At 40.6% G+C, this 19,442-nt stretch overlaps 2 protein-coding genes across 2 annotated transcripts; both read left to right on the top strand.

Moving 5' to 3' along the window:
* Positions 1-441: 441 nt before the first annotated feature.
* Positions 442-13,333, top strand: stam (signal transducing adaptor molecule (SH3 domain and ITAM motif) 1). Its single transcript, XM_010768793.1, is given in 13 exon segments — positions 442-791; positions 2,930-3,014; positions 5,352-5,427; positions 5,620-5,715; positions 5,818-5,964; positions 6,575-6,773; positions 7,618-7,785; positions 8,325-8,413; positions 8,658-8,745; positions 9,633-9,687; positions 9,798-9,951; positions 10,061-10,182; positions 10,470-13,333. Coding segments are annotated over 13 exon segments (1,506 nt in total). The 5' UTR covers positions 442-751; the 3' UTR covers positions 10,657-13,333.
* A 1,073-nt stretch (positions 13,334-14,406) lies between these two features.
* On the top strand, positions 14,407-18,382 carry tmem236 (transmembrane protein 236). Its single transcript, XM_010768794.1, has 4 exons — positions 14,407-14,677; positions 15,535-15,607; positions 16,434-16,557; positions 17,387-18,382. Exons 1-4 carry the CDS (start codon positions 14,424-14,426, stop codon positions 18,007-18,009), a joined length of 1,074 nt encoding a protein of 357 aa, XP_010767096.1. The 5' UTR covers positions 14,407-14,423; the 3' UTR covers positions 18,010-18,382.
* Positions 18,383-19,442: the final 1,060 nt, after the last annotated feature.

Here is a 19,442-nt window from a genome sequence, read left to right as displayed (position 1 = left end):
GTCAAAAAAAATGTATGTATTGTATGATGAGCGACAATGATAGAAACAAGACACAAGTCAAGTGTTTCTGTAAATTGTATAAACTAATTGTGCAAATAAATTAATATTGAATACATGAAGGAGGTGGCGAATGGTATTTTGAAATGAACAGTTATTTAAGTCTAAAATCAGTGACTGATATACCTGGTTATTAGTAAAATACTGTAGCTAAGCCTATTGCATTATTTTGTAATGAGGATGGACATTATTAACTATCTCCATCATACCAGGACGAATGAATGTACCGAAGAAAAAAAGATCCTTGATGCTGCTGAGAAAAAAAAAGATTAAGCACAGGTCAAGTGGGTTTTGTGGTCTGGGTCTAAAAGCGATGAGATAATGTCACATGGTCACCATCACCTGACCGTGACATCCTTGTTATTTTAGGACACTTTGAAGCTTTTGATCAATTTTCTCCCCTGAACAGTCAGTGCCAAAGCATTAGCAACCGAGGTGACTGAGACAATCAAAATTATGAATTCAACAACAGTTGATGAGAGCAGTTCATTTAACGAGCGTCTGTCCGCTCCGATTACCCAGAATGCTTCGCTTGTTGCCGTCTGTCGAAGGAGTGACTGTGTAGAATAGACTCAGCTGCATTTGACATTCATGAAGTTACCGTTACTATGCGACTTTATTGTATGAAATAAGATAAAAGAGGGAACGAAAATAACAGAGGAAGGGGAAATCTGTTGTTGTCAGTACGCCAGCAATGCCTCTCTTCACGACCAACCCTTTTGACCAAGATGTTGGTGAGTAATCAGAACTGGAGGCTATTTCTAGCAGGCTAGCTAAACATTAGCTTTGATAACACAGCTTTGTTTGTGTTATTCAGCTGGCTGTAGCTTTAATATACCCCCAACGAGCTATAGTAATAATACTATAGGTCGGTCTAGTTGTATATAATGTAGGCTGTATGAGCTGACAATATGTAATCCCTGTTAAGATGATTAATGTCTGTTTTGCCTGTGTTTGTTGTGATTCGCTCTGTTAGCCACAGTTGGCTAACTAGCTTCCACCCTTATATTATGTATATTTAGCTGTTAGCAAACCGCAACCAATATCAGACAATTGTTCAGAGTGTTTGCGATTTTAAAGAGCTTTTAATATTTATTTTACTTTTTTTTTAATAAGCAGGTAAGCAGGTTACCTTGACTTGGGGCAGAGATGTTATCATCAAATAACTGAAGTAACGGTTTTCTCACTCGTTATTGAAAACGCGCTAAACAATAATAATAATAAATAATATTCATAGTTTACGTTTTAAATGTATATGCTGCCAGGTATAGTGGATTGCTGCCAAACTAAATGTCGTTGTGTTTAACATACAATGACAATAAAGCATTTCATGTTATCTTATAATGGTTCAGAGAGACATGAATATTAATAAAAAATTTGATTGAATTGGGAGATATATACAGATATTTAAAATAAAACACATTTGTTCACATACAAATCCAATTCAATTAGGGTTCATTTGTTATGCTGCATTCACCTATGTCAAATCTACCATAGTCATGCATTTGTCATAAATTAAATGTCATATTTATTATTTTGAAATTGTATCATGACATTTAACAGTACATTTTCACATTAAGATTAGTTGTACACAATATATAATCTTTTGAGCAAAAATGACAGGTGTTTTCAATAGCTTATCATTTGTAGAATTATATATTTCTTATATATATTGTCTATTTAATACAGTCTATGGTTATTGGTCATACAGAATTGATAGTATAAGGTTAATAAGTACTATTCTTCTCGGAGCATTTTTAACCGTTTTTTAACAGAACATATTCTTTACATGTATTGTTGCATTAGGCATTCATAATGTCCACGTTACTGCAATAACAGCTAGCCATCTGCCTCATCATCACTTCACTTCATCCCATCGTATGTTGGCTAACCAATATGATGAGCCTGACATCTCACAGCTGTGCAAGTGAAAGAGGATGCAGTGGTTTGTGAAACACTGCGCTTCCCTTTCTCTCTTTGTGTTGTGGCTAGTGGTAGACCGCATACGCCTCGATACACAGTACCCTATAAAACTAAAGCCCTTAAAATCAGTAGTAAATGCTCATTTGGCCAAGCTTATAATGGGTGTGTTTGGAGTAATAGCTGTTTTTTCAGATCAAGTGATTTTTCAGAGATGATTTGTTCTGTTTTTGTATAAACATGCTGATGGATATCTCTTTCTCACTATTGGCGATCATATGTTTGTAACTAGTGATTGGGTATTTAAATATCATCTTTTATTTTCTAATCTAAGATCTCAATGTCTATATTCAATTTATATTTTACAATTTAGGATCTCTATTGTATATATCATCATATCTCTATTGTAGTCTCTTTTATTCGTGGATTTTTGAGAAAAACACGAGGTATATTACAAGACACTTCAAGTACACAACTATGTATTTTTTTTGGGAAGTAGAGAAGTCCCACATGACATATACCAAAGAGCAGAGAAGCCCCAATGGCAACACTGTCCACCATCACTGAATAAAAGGCTTTCATTAGCACACTTTCTAAATAGTATAAGCTACTCTCTCAAATCAGTTAAGTGAAATGTATTCTACCAACAGTCTCAACACAAACCAAACATTATGAGCTCACTCAGATTGGTATTTACTGCAGAGCTGTTGTATTGTTTAAGGCCTCCGTTAGTTTGTCTGTATCTCTCTAATGTTTATGCTAATTTCTATGATTAACACAAAAACAAAGCAGCGGATCTCACATACACACCCACAGCTTGCCACTACCATTTTTTGTTTCAAGAAGCTTTATTATTTCTGAACACAGGAGGATCCTCGCCTCTCCTTTCTGGCTCTAAATGAAATCTGTCGGTTGTTATGCTTACATTGGTTCTGGTGCTTCTCTCCTGCAGAGAAAGCAACCAGTGAGATGAACACAGCGGAAGACTGGGGCCTCATTCTGGACATATGTGATAAGATAGGACAGTCGCGCACGGGGTAAGTTAACTGTCTTCATATTAAACACACGGACACATTTACGAGGCTTAAAGTCCCTTTTAAGGTTTTTCCAATCGTTAACACACACATCCAAGGGTTACAGATAGAAACCAGGGACACCAAGTGATGAGGAAAACATAATTCGCCAATATTTTTGACTGATATTGCAATAGCAACATGATTCTCAGTTCAAATGAGATTTACTTTATGAGCTCAGTACCAAACAAAGATGGTTTATTAAGTCTGTACAGTACCATGTATAGGGTGGGAATTATTCGCTGCTCCACAATAATATTCACAATGATATTTCTTTACATATTTTGCCTTCACCAACAATTGCTTTACTTGGATTTTGCTCTCTTCTAAAACTTAAATGAATTGTCCAGCCCCAGTGACATGTTCAGTCCAACATAGCTGCAGGCAAGGGTGTAACTTTGGTTTGAGAAGTGGGGGGGGACACAAAACAGGGGGTCCTCCGCAATGAAACATTTTCTCGATTTAATTCCATTTCCTGCCTTTCTACAAATATATTAGGGACTATTGTGTTAAAAAGTCCAAGAGAAATGTGTAGTGTATATGATGAGTGTGCAGATTTATCTAGTATCCTATCCATGTGAACCTGTTTTATTTGTTGGTGGACCTCACCTCTAGGGGGGTCCGGGGGCATGCACCCCTGGGAAGATATCTTTCTTTAAATTGAAGTTAAATGCATCAATCTGGTGCACTTTGAGGGGAAATTAAGAGATTTATGGATACAGCTCTCAACACTCATATGAAACAGAACTGTATATATTTCAATAATCAAAAAACCATTAGAATATTCTCACAACTAATAAAAAATATTTGATATACTCCTCTCTCCTATCTTTATCTTACCTAGTCTGCATATTTCTTTTTATTTATGCATATTTGAATAAGCACTCCCCTTTTTAAACTGTGTTTTTTATTTTGTACTGACCTATATTGGAATGATTTCTCAACTTGTTTTTTACAACTACATTAAATAGATGGAAATATTTGTTTACAAAGATGACCAAACCGTTTAAGACCCACTGAGATAACTTAGACTAAAGTTTACAATCTAATCGCTCAGAGAGTCCTTTACCTCCCTGAGCTGAAGTTATCTCAGCCTCTCAGTTCGACAGGAGAGAGCTCTCCCTCTCCTTATTGTTGAAGCAGCTTCTAATCTCCGTTAGCTCCGAGCTAGCACCAGATGCTAACAACAACCCCCGTAACTGGTGCACTGGCCGTTTCTCAATGTCGAGTAAACCTGCTGCAGAGCCACGAGTTCAAGTACACTACGTCATCGAGTGGCGCCGAAGGACTGTTTAAATGCATTGTTACGTCCCAACTAGGGGAAGAGGAAAGCAACATACACCAGTTGGAATTGGTAATAATTATAAATAGTTTTATTATATAACAGATAGGACAAAATGGAAGGCATGCAGCCTGAACAAACAAAAAGGGCCAAAAGGGCGCCGGTTTAGCGAGGAGCAAACAAAAGGAGGACTCTAACAAAAGGAGGAGCCTGATCAAACCCAAGAAATAGAGGTTTACAAACAAAACAAACTAACAAAAGGAGGCTGTAAGAAAACACAGCTATCTTTGAGGACAACAGCTCAACGTAATACTATCCTAATCTAAACACCACTAATCACAATAACATTAACAACGACCACACAAGGTAAACAGTTAACAGCGATGGGCAGAGAGGCGTCTGTTCACACACAACAGAGCCTCCCGAATGATCACAGTCGACCGGCTTTGTAGTCCCCCCCCAGAAGGTGTGCGCTGGATGTGCGCTGCGATTGGAGCGCGTCGGGCCCATCAGCTCCAATCACAGTCTTCGGTGCAGACCAGGGGATGGGTAGCCAATGACAGCAGGGCAACCGCACAGCTCATTTACATAGAACACATTCAAAACAGAATTAACAGGGCCGGAGAGGCGGCGGGCCTAACATGCATGTTAAGTACCCAGCATTCGGCGCCACTCGATGACGTAGTATACTTGAAATAGTGGCTCTGCAGCAGGTATACTCGACATTGAGAAACGGCCACTGTCTCTCTCTCTCTCTCTCTCGCTCGCACACTCACACAAAATGTGCTCGTGCCACACACACACACACACACAGACGCTGTGTGCTCCTCCGTGACGATGACCGCTTGCGTAAAAAAATTATAATAAACACATTTTAAAAGTGGGGGGGACACAAACAGGATTTTGAAAAGTGGGGGGGACATGTCCCCCCTATCCCCAGTGGAAATTACGCCCATGGCTGCAAGCATAGTTTTTTCGTCCTTGCCAAACAATTAACCTTTTTTACCATTCTGTTGCAGGCCTAAAGAATGTCTCCGCTCTATTATGAGAAGAGTGAATCACAAGGACCCTCATGTGGCCATGCAGGCATTGACTGTGAGCAGATTATATAATATCATTTGGTTCTCGGGAGAATCACATAGTCTCCTTTTTTTTTATCTAACCCTAATCAATCTTAACTGAGATATGAGCTTGTGTTGTAACTAGCTGTTTTCTAATATCAGTTGATGTTTGTCACTTGTTGCTCTGGATGAAATGGTGATTCTAATGAGTTGTTTGTCCTCACAGCTCCTTGGTGCTTGTGTCTCAAACTGTGGGAAGATATTCCATTTGGAGGTGTGCTCCAGAGAGTTTGCCAGTGAAGTCAGTAACGTCTTAAACAAGGTGTGTGATGATGGCAATGTATTAGTTTCTACTCTTTGTAATTAGGTCATGGTGCATCCAGTTTCTTGTTCTCATGCTGTGCCTTTTTACGGATGTCCCCAGGGCCACCCCAAAGTGTGTGAGAAGCTGAAAGCCCTGATGGTGGAGTGGGCCGAGGACTTCCGCAACGATCCCCAACTCAGCCTCATCTCAGCTATGATCAAGAATCTACGCGAGCAAGGAGTCACTTTCCCAGCCGTCGGGTCCCAGGTAGGTGGGAGGGGTGCGAAAGAGAGGTTGTTGGTTTTTACTCTATTTGAGATCAAATCTATCAATTGCTGTAAATATGGACATCTTAGTGGGCTAGTAGTTAAAAGCCATATTATACGACTAAGACATCTCCATTTTGTTTAGCGGCTGAGCTCTTTTCTTGCTTGCCGAACCCCTCTTGCATTCCACTTTACATTTCCTAATAAATGACCAAAAATTATGTCACAATTTATAGAAATTAAATGTTGGGATTTTGAAGTTAAAGGCACAATGAGTAGGATTTCCATAAAACACAATGAATTGACTTATTACTAATCCCTCTCAGTTGTGACTTAATAGATGTGTGTAGCCTCTATACCTGCAGACTTACTGCCCTTGTCTGGTTTTGATGTGTTTGGGACATTTGTGGGCCGACACTTAGAAAAAACAAAGCAACTAGGAACCAGATCGTAAGCACGCATCCATAGGAAAATACATAAATGGATATGCATAGCTAAGAAAACAGGTTCCAAAACAAGAGTAAACCTGGGGTTGACTTTCACCCTCTGTGGAGCACTGTGACCCCCCTCATTTTGCCTTTGAACGATGAGACATCATTATTCTTCCACAGGCTGCAGAGCAAGCAAAAGCAAGCCCTGCTTTAGTGGCAAAGGATCCCTCCACCTCAACAAAAAAGAAAGAAGAAGACGACTTGGCCAAAGGTAAGGAGGCGTATAGCTGATTATCAGAACAAAGAAATGCTTATTTAAATGTATTTGTGTTATCCTTAAAACACATGCATAGCAACCCTTTAAAGGTGGGCTAGGTAAGTTTGAGAAACCGGCTCGAGATACACTTTTTGTTATATTCCATGGAATGCTCTTAACATCCCGATAGCAATGAATATCTTAAGTGCTTTGTAGACCCTCCAGAAAAACGCGGGCTAAAATCCTTGATTATGCGATTAAACATGCAGGGCTTTTATGTGATTTTATGCGGTGAAATTGCGGGAAGTTGCGAAATATGCGGAAAGTTGCGAAATAAGAATAGATTTTTTTTTTTAATATTGGCCTGCTTTAATTATTCTCTCTCACACACAACCTGCCACTAACGTTAAACCCCTTTCCTATTCAATTAAACACATTCAATGTTTATTTATTGTAAAAGCGGCTGGCAAACAGCCAACATGTCTGCCGCTTGGAGATATTTCAAAATATCAGAGAAAGAGGCGCGGATTGCGATTTGTAAAACATGTTCAGCTGACATTTCTCGAGGGGGTGTAACTGCAAAGACTTTCACCACTTCGGGATTACTCCACCACTTGAAATCAAAACACCCGGACAAATATGCAGAGTATGATCAACGTAACCCTGTTCTCTGACATTCGGTGATATTATTTCGGTGCTAAAACCCTTTCGGCTTTCGGCCTTTTTAACTATTTTCGGCCGATAATTTTCGGTGGCCGAATATTCGGTGCATCCCTACAAAAAATCCATGAAAAAATGTCATCTGTGGAAGCCGTAGTACTGTAAAAAGCACAACCAATCATTTTAGCCGGCCCGGGTAAAATGACTGGATGGCCTACCTGCCTGTCAGCCTTCCATCTGTGCACTTATTTCGTGCCCTCATTGGTCATGTGCGCATTCGTGTGTGTTGGAGGAGGGGCTCTGTGAGGAAGTGGCAGATTTGTTCCGGCTGTGTATTTTCTAATTGTAGCGCACTCGAGCTGGTTTCTCCNTTGTTTCAGTGACCCCAACTGGTGGAAAGGGGAAACGTACCAGGGAGTGGGTTTGTTCCCCTCTAACTTTGTCACCGCCGACCTCACTGCAGAGCCAGAGATGAGTGAGTGTATACACACACACACACACACACACACACACACACACACACACACACACACACACTACACACAAAACAATGCAGAGAACAATCTCTCCATGTGTTGCAGACAGTTGGTGCTGTGTGATGCAGTAAAACACGGTCTGTATTTCTGAGAAGTCAAGCCAGTGTTACTCTGATAACATTGTGGAGTCTGATTGTGATGCAACCACTCTCACTTTCTGCCGTATTGATGGAGAATCTAATGTTGTTTTCTACGTTGTTTTCATGATCACATCCTATAACAATGTTTGTGTTGTCGCTACTTCTTGTTAAAGCAGGTTGAAAAACAGTAATTATACAATTGTGAACATGACAATTCAAGACAATTTATCCATAACATTTTTATTTTCCTTTTAATATCTGGAACAATCTTTTGTGCTGGTACTGGACTGTAACTGAGTGTCCATTGAGCGCATCCTGCCCTCTTATATACGTTTTACTGATGCTACTGTTGCATTGTTTTGCTGCTGCCGTTTTCGCTGTTACATGGACATCTACAGTGAAGACGGAGAAGAAGTCTGTCCAGTTCAGTGAGGAAGTCCAGGTGGAGACCATAGAGCCCGAGCAGGAGTCTGTGTTTATAGACGAAGTAAGTGTGTGAACATGGTATGCTGCTCACTAAGCTTTTCCTGCCTCATTGAGATCCACTGTAGCAGCAATTAAGAGTTTTGTACCAAAATAGGATTTCATTGAATGTGTCTCCTGCTGGTATAAACCACAGATTAACATAGATAAGATGTTACAAGGTGAACTTGTTTGTTTCTTACCCGGATGAAAGATGGACTCGTCACATTAAAAGGGTCATCAGAGGAATTTTTGTTGAAATCTTTCAGGACAAAATGGACCAGCTGCTGCAGATGATCCAGAGTGCCGATCCCACAGACAACCAGTCGGACAGCGTGGAGCTACTACAGCTGGAAGGTACACTGGATTTAGGGAATGTAAGGGAGGCCAAAACGCCTATCAGCTTGCAGAAGCTAATCTGTTATTTTTAGGGTTGTCAAACGATTAACATTTTAATCAGATTAATCACAGCTTAAAAAGAATTAATCATGATTAATCACCATTTGAACTATGTCCAAAATATGCCATTTATTTATGCATATTGTTGTGGGAATGGAAAGATAAATGAAAGAAGGCGGATATATCCATTTAACATACAGTATGTATGTTTATTATAACATTGTTCTGTGTGTCAAAATGAAAGACAGCCCACACACCTATCAATCATCAAACCGTGGGGTCTTAATTCATTACGTGTTGATTTCTATCAACACGTAATGTTGTATCGATGTATATAGAGATGTACTACCGCAAAAGTATTCTCCGTCAGGACTTCCTGCAACAACACCACGCCGTTATCTTGATTCTGATTGGCCAGAAGACATTATCAAAGATGTTCTATTGAGAAGACGATCACTACGTGACAAAAGTTTTCAAAACCGTTTCTAGTCTTCGGTATTTCCAGACAAGTGGCTACTGAAATCAATCTTACTAACTGCTGTCTGTGCAATTTACTCCGCGAGTTGGCAGACTTTATTTTGCTTACTTTAACATCATTTTTCATGGTGGGGCTAAGCCATTTCTTGGTATGGCTGTAGCCTACCCCAGCCATACCCTGGCGCTGCCACTGGTGGGATGTATGGGGCGGGCCATTCTGCGCATGCGTTAAATGCGTAAAATATTTTAACGCAATTAATTCAAAAAATTAATTACCGCCGTTAACGCAATAATTTTGACAGCATTAGTTATTTTATGTAAAGGTGTGTTATTTTTAAATTGGCAACTGCTTTTGTATTTTTCATTAGGTGCCTGCAATCAAATGGGACCGCTCATCGACCAGAAGTTGGATGATATAGACAGGTACAATGTACAGAAGAGATGAAAACATATAGCACTGACCTGTGTGGATTATCCATGTCATGAATATTCAGTTGATGTGGTTTTCTTGTGTTCGGGGTTGGTCTCATCAGGAAGCACTCGGAGCTGTCGGAGCTGAATGTGAAGGTGATGGAGGCTCTGTCTCTGTACGCCAAGATAATGAATGACGATCCGGTTTACGCCATGTACGCCAAGCTCCAGAGCCAACAGTACTACATGCAGCAGCCGGGCAACGCAGCGCAGCAGGTACCGTCTCTCTCCCATCAGGTGACCGTCTCTCTCACGTCAGGTGACCACCCTACTGGTTTAAAAAGGGTTGGTGTTAGACTTACTCTCGTGTTAACATTCTCCCCAGGTGTACCCAGGTCAGCCTGCATCAGGTTCTTACGCCATGAGCGGCCCCGCAGTGCAGGGTTACTCTGTTCCTATGGAGCAGCTCCCAGCGGGCCCCCCTATTCCTGGACAGCCGGCCCCCAGGTGAGCCTCCTCCTCATTCTGTATAAAGCAACACAAAACCTTTCCAATTACTTGATTTGATATGCCAATGTATCCTTAATCTGGAAACTGGTTCCTTTACATTATTATTATTTTTTCACTATTTTTCTGATTTGTAGATATTCTATTTTTATAACCATTTCATTCGATTGTGTATGCCCTGTAATAATATCATTTTTTAAATACAGGAATTGTACTTTTCACCGACTCTCTAATGATTACAACTTACTGTGGTGTCAAATGTAATGTTGCTTCACTCTTCTTCATAGTGATGTTCATATGTACATGGGCCAGCCGCCGGTCTACACTGCAGCTCCAGGCAGCGTGGCCCCTGCAGACATGCAGGCCTACCAGAGTGCAGGGGGGGCCCCGGGCCCCTGCATGACGCAGACGCCAAACTACAGCAACGCCTCCGGCCAGAGCATAGCCCCTTCCTCAGAGCAAGCCCTGCTATAGGGCCCCTCAGATCCCCGTTACCCTCACACGCAAACACATGCACCACACCTGCAGCCGTGCATCATCTCTTATGTTACACTTAGATTTGTTTTATCATGGAATCATTTAAGAGTAGAATAACGCTATCATTGGGCACTCTGTGTGGTTTTATCTGGCAGGTAAATATACTGTTATACTTCTCACTCCAGGTTTTTAGTTAAGGATGTTTCACTCTTCTCCGTATCTTTACATGACTCAGAGGTGAAGACTCAGAGGAGCCTCCAGTTGCACTTTTATCTTTAGTTGCACTTTCTTTTAGGATTTGTTCATCACTCAAGCCTGATCACTTCTAAATCTAGACCTGATATCAATATTTGCATTCTCCATTTGTATATGCAAAACCTGCATCTATTGCTTCCTTTTAACAATAGGGCTATGGGAACATTGCGGTAATGCTTTATTTTATGGGTTGGAACATATTTGATACCAATAAAAGAGGAAGTGATGCAACATTAATTGATTTGCCCTAATGAAAAGCTAAGAAGTAAATATTCATTCATTCATTAGCCCTATATCATTGCAAACTTTATTTTTCGAACTGTATATATTTTTGCATGTTCAGCAAACATACTGTGTAATGATTTCAAAACGTTGTAGGTTACGCTTATTTTTAATTGATTAATTAGAAGTGGATTGATATGTTATGTACAGTATTTAACCTTTTTAATTTAGTATCAAAGTCCACAGTTTGTTCATAGAAACTTCCTTGAAAATTGGTAACAAGTAACAATCCTTTAATATAAAGTGTTAACAAAAATGCTCTGAGATAGAAAGTGTTCGTGCAGCCGTTTCAACAAAAAGAAACTATTTGATCAAGTGTGAAATACACACGGGCATTCCTTCTCACCACCTTTCAAGATGCACACTGGAGCTACATACACACTACAGGCAGGTGTACAGACACACACACACACACACACACACACACACACAGTTGCACCAGGTGGTCCACACATCCTCAGCAGTGTTATCATTGAACGTCACTGACACACTAACATGCCGCAGCCTTCCCACACACTTAAAGCCCCTGCAGTGCTAATGGTGTCACCCAAAAAAAGGGGCGTCGACTTACTTTCACTTTGGGTTTTTTCAGAAAAAGGACTTTTAGCGATGCTGCAAACGTTAGGTCACTACATTCTGTATATGTCGTCAACTTTTAGAAGTACTGAAAACTGAAGCCACTTTGTTATTTTGGAGGGAAGAAGAAACCGGAGGAATTGAAGCATGCACATGACTCCTGTATATACTGTACCAAACTCGTAGTGACGCCACGTGACGAGTTCATTGTCGGTCGGGATGTTAGCACAGCGCCGAGTGATTCTCTCAGCCTTAGAGGTGAACTCTGCAGTCAGGATCTCCCCGCTGAACTGAAGGTGTAAAAGCCAAAAAAGAACAAAGTGAAATCTGCCAGAAAACAAGATATTTGCTCTTTTATTTGTATTTTCTCAACATAACTCACCCTTTTCATCAAACTGCAGAGTTTTCCTTTTAAAAAATGAGCAGCTCTACGTCCTTGTTGTGGGTTTGCTCCATCTCCATTCAGGCGCTGTGCTAACGGCCACTAAGGGGCGCCCTCTCCGAACAGCCCCAGTGTCTTTAAAGCATCTCTAGTCAGTGTTAAGAAATGAATACTATGTGGGTTTTTTTGTAGTGCATTTTAATGTATGTTTTGATTATTGTTATGCTATTTTAAATGGAGAAGCAGTTCAGGATTGTATGTATTCAGAGAAAAGTGGAATATGTAATATTCTGTCTAACTTAGTTGTATATTTAAATCGCTCACATGAGAACATGGACATTTCTCTCAGTGTTTGATACATGCTTATTGTACTGTAGGGTCAAATGGTAATGTGAAAAAAACGGATCGTACCTCCCCCCCATTGCATTTCAAACCCTTTCTCGAAGCTGTCTAACACTAAAACAAATTCTACCTGAAAAAGAACCGAAATAAGGATTTATGATTCTGGACAGCACCGTCAACACGTGTTTCTCTAAGGAGCTCCGTTACAGTGACACCTGTGGATCTAATGAAGTTTTTCAAACACTGACTGGTTTGAAGTTTTGAAGAAACAGGAATATTATGTATCTGTTGTTTAATATTGAATGATGCTACATGAAGGAGTTATGATCCAATGAAATCAGGACAAATGTGTGCTGATCTGATTTGTGTGTCATTTCAATTTCTCCTCCTTGCCACCCCTGTGCCACCTTTTAAGAATATATAACACCCTCCAAATTCAGCTCTGGGACTAGGAGGCCATTCAATTCTCTCGAACTGTTCAGATTTTAGCATTCCTAAAGTTGATTTGAAAGACAAGATATCTTTCTTTTGCTGCCTTCAACTAAAGAGTGGAGTAGTGTTAATCTGTTGAGTCAAAGAGGGCTGAATATATTCAAAGGTAGCAGCTGTTCTGGGACAGGAGCCAGTAATTCCCCCTCATATCCAAATCTAACATGTTGTTGCACTGCAGCCCCGGTGTGACCTGCACAGGATTGAGATGCCGCCTGTTTTTAAGTTTTAAACACACTTATTGTAAAGGTTCAGTCTAATCTTGTATCCTGCTGTTTGTATGTATTATTTAACCATACTTATTAATTGGTATTCACAATAAAACCAGGCCAAATGTACAGAATAATATGAACAGCCTTGTTCTCTTGTTTTCAAAGCACTTAATGGATTTGTAAAATGTGTTTTTATTTTTGTTTCATTTGCTTCTTAAACTGTTTCACTACTGAGAGACATTTTAAAGGAGACATTGTTATGCATGCTTGTTCCTTTTCACAATATGAACAATATTTCCGTTGGGAGTTTAGAACAGCTTTAAGTATGAATCTGTAGCGTTTCTCACTTGTGTGAAGTAGGCGATCCAGGAGAACAGGTGTTGCCGCCGATCAGAGTTTTGCAACATTTTTGATCAAATCATGACCATTTTGGGGTTGTTTGCTTATCTTGCAATACAGTACTAATGAAGCACTTTCATTGATGTTTGGACTGTTAAAAATATACACTTAATTTAGCTTGTACTTTAATCTAAAACAAGTGCAGTTAAACGGTCCTGCTATACATTCTACCTTTTTGTTAAACCTGTTAAAGTGAAGTGTTAAGAAATACTTAACATTTTGTGTGTGTGTGTGTGTGTGTGTGTGTGTGTGTGTGTGTGTGTGTGTGTGTGTGTGTGTGTGTGTGTGTGTGTGTGTGTGTGTGTGTGTGTGTGTGTGTGTGTGTGTGTGTGTGTGTGTGTGTGTGTGTGTGTGTGTGTGTTCTCTAACAAGGCTCAAGGGAAGAGATGTTAAGTGTCCCCAACAAAAGACAGCTTTGTTTAGCAGCTAAAGACAACGACACTGATTTTGAAAGTGGCATTTTAAGTGTATTAATGAGGATTCTTTTAAAGTCTCATCACTGTTGTTTTATTGAAAGTTTCTTTATTTCAACAATGTCTTGATTACTCAATTCTTCAAAAAACATGTTAAAACTTGAGTCTCAAAGTAACCGTGCATTTTTCCAGAACGTACCATCTCCTTGAAATTATGGGATGGGATGACTTTTTTTTTTTTTGTGGGCCCATAAAAAGGCGAGCGTGACCACCTCATTACCTCGGCAATAAAAGAATACAGCCTCCAGTGCAGTGTAAGCAGTGTCAGTGAGCAGAGTCCAACAGCTCGTCCGCTCACTTTGTGGGAGATGATTGTCGAAGTCTTTTCAGACCAGCGACTGGTTTTCAGAGACGATGCCCTCTGGGAAGACTCTGAAGTTCGTCCTGTACGAGGTGCTGCAGTTCGCGGCCCTCGTCATACCGGTCTTTGTGATGATGGAGAGGTTTGCCAGCCTCATACGGGACGTGAGAGGGGGGGATCTGACGGCCTACTGGCTGGTGGTGGCCGCCTCGGTCGCCTACGTAACCTCCGTGACCCTGCTGGTGTGGGTGCCTCTGAAGTATCTGATCCTGAAGAAGAGGAGGTTTATCACGGAGATCACACAGTGGTGAGTACAGCCATTGGGAAGAACTTAAATCAATGTCAGTCAGAATGGTTAGGAGAGAGAACAAACCTTTTTAGGGTAGGTTTTGGATTTTGGCTTACTCAGAATAGAATGTACTTGCTCTAACAATGCAGAAGTGAAAGGGAACACTGAAGCTTCTAAGTAAAAGCAACAACACTGCAACACAAAAACACCTTGTGACAGTTACGTCCTGCATTCAGAAATATTATCAGAATTGACTTCAAAATATCAAAAAGTGTCCATGAGGCAAAATGACTGCTGATGTTTTATGTGGACCTAATTTTAACTACTGTTTTGTTGCTTAGTCATTAACAAAGTATCATATTGTATATGTTTTGTTTTCACTTTTTCTGAAATCATAAACAATAAAGAAATCCTTGCTAAGATACACTCACAGGGGTTTTAAGGGTACAGGTGTGACTTGGTCTGTTATGATCACTAGCTTATGGTGGCTAATGTTAGCCGAATGTAGCTAGATACTGCTTTCTTGCTGATGTCACTGAGTGTTTTAGGCATTATGGCTCTAACATCATCCCATGATTATGTGACATTGTTTATCGAAAGTTACATGATCTCCCTTTATTCTACAAGAGTAAAAAGTTCCATATGTGCTTCCTAATGATATGGAATGTGTATAAAATGGCACACAATACCCAAGTATCTACATAATTGTAAAAGTAAATCTATTCAACAATTTTCCTTTAACGTAACAACATAAATCAGACAATAACACTAAGAAATGCAGTTTATACATTCAGAAAAGCACTTTCAACAATGATTCCTTACACCGGGCTAACTGTTAATCAGATTGACTCAAATCTCCCCGTTCTGTCTTTCAGGAGGCCGACAGCGCTGGCGTATCTCATGCTGTGCACATTCCCGTGCTTTGCCATATTAATAGCCAGCTCCAAGGTAGACTCACACAGACGGATGGCTCTTGTCACAGAGAAGCACCTGTTGATGTTGCGTTCTGTCACGCTCCGACGGGGTCCTTGAACAGCCATATTTGTTGTAAACAGTCCATTTGAGGCACCGGATGGTTTTATGACCCCCTTGTGTATGTGCTTGGGGAACTATTATTATTCACTGAGCGATGGTCGACACGGCACATTGCACCTGAGAGAAAGAAACTGATTGCTTGTCACCAAGTGTCCTGATATTTTGCCTCTGGAGGTTGCATCCAAATATTTTTCTCCCTGTGTATTGAGAGGGACTTTGGCACATTTGTAAACCACAGAGGAAATGTGTCCACTGTCACATGACTGCACGCTGTGTCTGGGGTATTCAGTAACCCACAGTGAACATAACAGGTTGGCCATTAACCCAAACTTAAGTACCATCCTCCCCTCTGAAAACAGACAGGAATCTTTACACAAATGCGACGTGTTTTCTTTTATTCCTTGACAATCCTCCTTGGCGATGACATAAATAAGATCATTTGGCTACACAAAGACCTGTCAGACACATCATACATTTAATAACACCATCTAATACTTCTTCAGCTTGTCTTAAGTGACTTTATAGCAGCATTTTATTTCTATAATGATGGGGTGGTTAAATTGGATGGCTTCATAAAACTCGGCTCCTCTTTCTCAGTCCAGCCAAATGCGTTAATGAATGGTTTGGATTCAGTTTCATCCGGCTTCATTACTCATGATTTATAAGAGGCAGGTCAGTTCTCGGTCCTATTGAATTTACTATTCTTTTTTTTCTGTTCCTGTAATGGGTTGTACTTCAGGTGCAGGTGGACAGAGGACTCACGCTCGACCATTTTACTGAGTTGCCTGTTTCCTTGGTGCTTTTCTCCCTCATCTGTGTGGACATCATCGAGAGGATCCGCCCCTGCAAGCTCATGGGACCATGTGAGTTTTTGGTAGAGTTAAAAATTAAATCATGTTTATGTCTATGCATTTGAAGTGTTTTGGTTTTATGTTGTTTGAGATCAAATAGATTAAAGTCTTTGATCCAGTAGATATTTTTGACAAGGAAAAGTGTGAATAATGAAATGTGCAGCTGCTCAAAGGGATGGTTTGAAGCTGGGTTTAACGTAACCTAGTCAGTGAGGGTATAACCTACAGAAGATGGCGATGGGGTAGACCGTTATCTATGCTCTCTTCAAAGCCACCAAACTCCTTTGAGAAAAATCTGTAATTTTAACTCGCAGAATGCAGAAGTTGCTGGTCTACACCTGCCTGCTTCAGTTTGTGTTATTCAGTGACTTTGGTGTTTTACTGACTATGGATACGAACATTAATCAACCTCTCTTCAAACAATTCCTACTATTGCTTTTAAGGGTATTTGTAACGTGTGTTTTTCCTACTTTAACAACTCACAATGTCTGCTGTAAAAAATCAGCGGTTCATTACTCTAGTCTAAACAGTTATTGTCGTACCAACATTTGATCAGTTTCCTCAGGTGTCCCTAAGGTGTCTGCAAAGACCCCTGTTTCAAAATGTAGTTTACTGTTTAACACCTATAATAACATGCCTGAATACATTTTTCCTTTTCTAGCCGGGATAGACATTGACTGTATGTCCAAATAAGATTCTACAGCACTTTGAAACTACGTTAAAAAAAATCAACCCCCTTGAAACACATACTTTTCAAAACACTAACTTCCCTTTATAATGTTTGTGTTTCAGTTTATCCACGATCTGCAACTTTAACAGTTTGATTCCTTGTAATCCGCAGCAGACAGCCTGGAGTCTGACCTCGAGATGCCCGGCCCGGTCCTCACCCACCTGGGGTCGGTGAGCACCGTCACAGCCCAGCTGCCCGCTGACGATGATGAAGGTCAGAGCGCTGTGACCCCAGAGGTCAGGAACGGCGGACCCTCGGGCAGATGGTCCGACCCCCCTGGCTCCCCCAGCCGTCCCACACACACCGCCGCCTACCTCTACTCCTCTTCCTCACGTCGGATGTCCTACTCCGGTCCTCTGGGCTTCCTGTGGCGCAGGGACATGAGGTCAGAGGTGCTGGTGGATTGTTTCCTGTTCTGGTTTGACACGGTGGAGATGGTGAGAGCGGCAGGAGAGCCGCTGATCTTCTACTCGGTCTGGGTGTTCCCCGTCTACATCCTGGCCTTCATGTCCACTCTCCGTATGATCATCACTCCTCAGAACCCTCTGTTGTGTTCTGCCGGAGTCGCTCTGCAGGACCTTCCTTTCTTCGTCTTTAGAGTCGCTCTCATTCTCGTGTTTGGTTATGTCACACCCGTGTTGTACACGTTGAAAAATGTGCTGGTGAGCCTGACTTTTATCTACTTTACATTTCTGACTAAGCTGAGGATTTTCAAAAGGCAGAGCATGTTTTGAGGAGGAGAGGCAGAGCCTGTTGTTAATGAGAGGGCCGCTCTGATTGTGGATGGAGGAACAGTTGGTGTGTTTATGTGGAGGGAGCAGCACCAGAGAAACATGCAGCTGGTGCTGATGATCAAGACAAACATGCTTTGAATTGTAATGGCTGCAAATCTCAGGCCGTTCATCCAAATCAGAGTGTAAACAAGATCCTGTATTTAAAACAAGAGAGGTGTGTAGGCTTGAGTGTACAGTGAGACATTTGTATTTGTCATTTTTCTGTGACTAATTGAATCCTAATGTATTTATTGTTTTTAATTTTAAGTTTACCTGCTATTTTTTATCTATTTGGTAACACACTACAAAAGTGATGAAAAAAAAATAATGATTTTTAAACAAAAGCTTCTCAACCTTTTCAAACAACACAAACTTTGTGAAATAAATATCCTTTGTTTTCAGACAAGTGTCACCGTTTTGACAATATTTATATATTATTCCTTTAATCTGACTGAATTCACATCTTATTTCCTTTCCCCCTGAAGTGCTCATCGGAATAAAGAAAGTCAGGTTTTTGTCATAATGCCACAAAAAGCTCCATCCCATTTTAGACAATTCTTAAAGACTCTGTGTTTTAAAGTGGACCTATCATGCTATATTTGAATAATATAGTCTAGGACCATACTTATATGAAGGCATATTTATACTTTTTATTTTTCAAAATACCAAACAGATCATGCATTTTAGCCATTCCTCATTTCGCTCAATTTAACACTGTCTTTGCATGGGCTGATTCTGTGAGAACAGCACCATCTACAGGCCTGGCATATGTACTACAGCGTCTCCAGCGCTTTCGAACGGCAATGTCCGTGGCTGTCTCCTCCTGATTGGTGGAGTTGGCCCAATAGCCGTAGCGCCACTTCTGTGACGTCATAGAAGTGTTCAAATCTGGATCAGTCTGTATCAGATCCGTTGGAGCCCCTTTTTTAGAGATTTGGGTACGGAGGGAAATAGAGAGGGTTGTGTTTTCTGACACTTGGTGAGTTCCCTAGAACCCCGGGGACACATTCACGTATAAAAGACGTACAAAAGCGCATTTTGCAGTATAGGTCATCTTTAAATGACAGCAAACACATAAAGAAAAAAATATGTCAGCTTCTACTGAATGAACAAACTGGGTAACGTCATATACATTAAGGGTTTGTACAAACTACAATATTTTTGCCACAATTTGCCTCTTTATAAGACACTTTTTTTGACAAAAAGACAAAAGAACTCCTCTCAGCACAGAATGCACCCCTGTGCCCTGAGGTTGGGGACGTTGTTACTCTTGGAAACATACAGATGCCTCCATAGGAAAAGAATGATCGCTCATAAAAAACAACGTGGCATTTATTTACAGTAAACTTTCTTTTAAACCTCTTTGGGGAGGCGTGTGGTGCAGTGGGCTGGTG

The sequence above is a fragment of the Notothenia coriiceps genome, unplaced genomic scaffold, assembly GCF_000735185.1.
Source record: "Notothenia coriiceps isolate Sejong01 unplaced genomic scaffold, NC01 NC01_scaffold00006076, whole genome shotgun sequence".
Taxonomy (NCBI): Eukaryota; Metazoa; Chordata; class Actinopteri; order Perciformes; family Nototheniidae; genus Notothenia; species Notothenia coriiceps.
Note: the sequence above shows the minus strand (reverse complement) of the source record. Positions and strands in the feature narration are given on the sequence as shown.

Bases quoted from the DNA above. Each gene is read 5' to 3' on its own strand.
- tmem236 (XM_010768794.1), top strand. From the start codon at position 14,424: ATGCCCTCTGGGAAGACTCTGAAGTTCGTCCTGTACGAGGTGCTGCAG. The intron at 14,678-15,534 runs GTGAGTACAGCC...TCTGTCTTTCAG, and splicing joins ATCACGGAGATCACACAGTG to GAGGCCGACAGCGCTGGCGT. The intron at 16,558-17,386 runs GTGAGTTTTTGG...TGTAATCCGCAG, and splicing joins CTGCAAGCTCATGGGACCAT to CAGACAGCCTGGAGTCTGAC.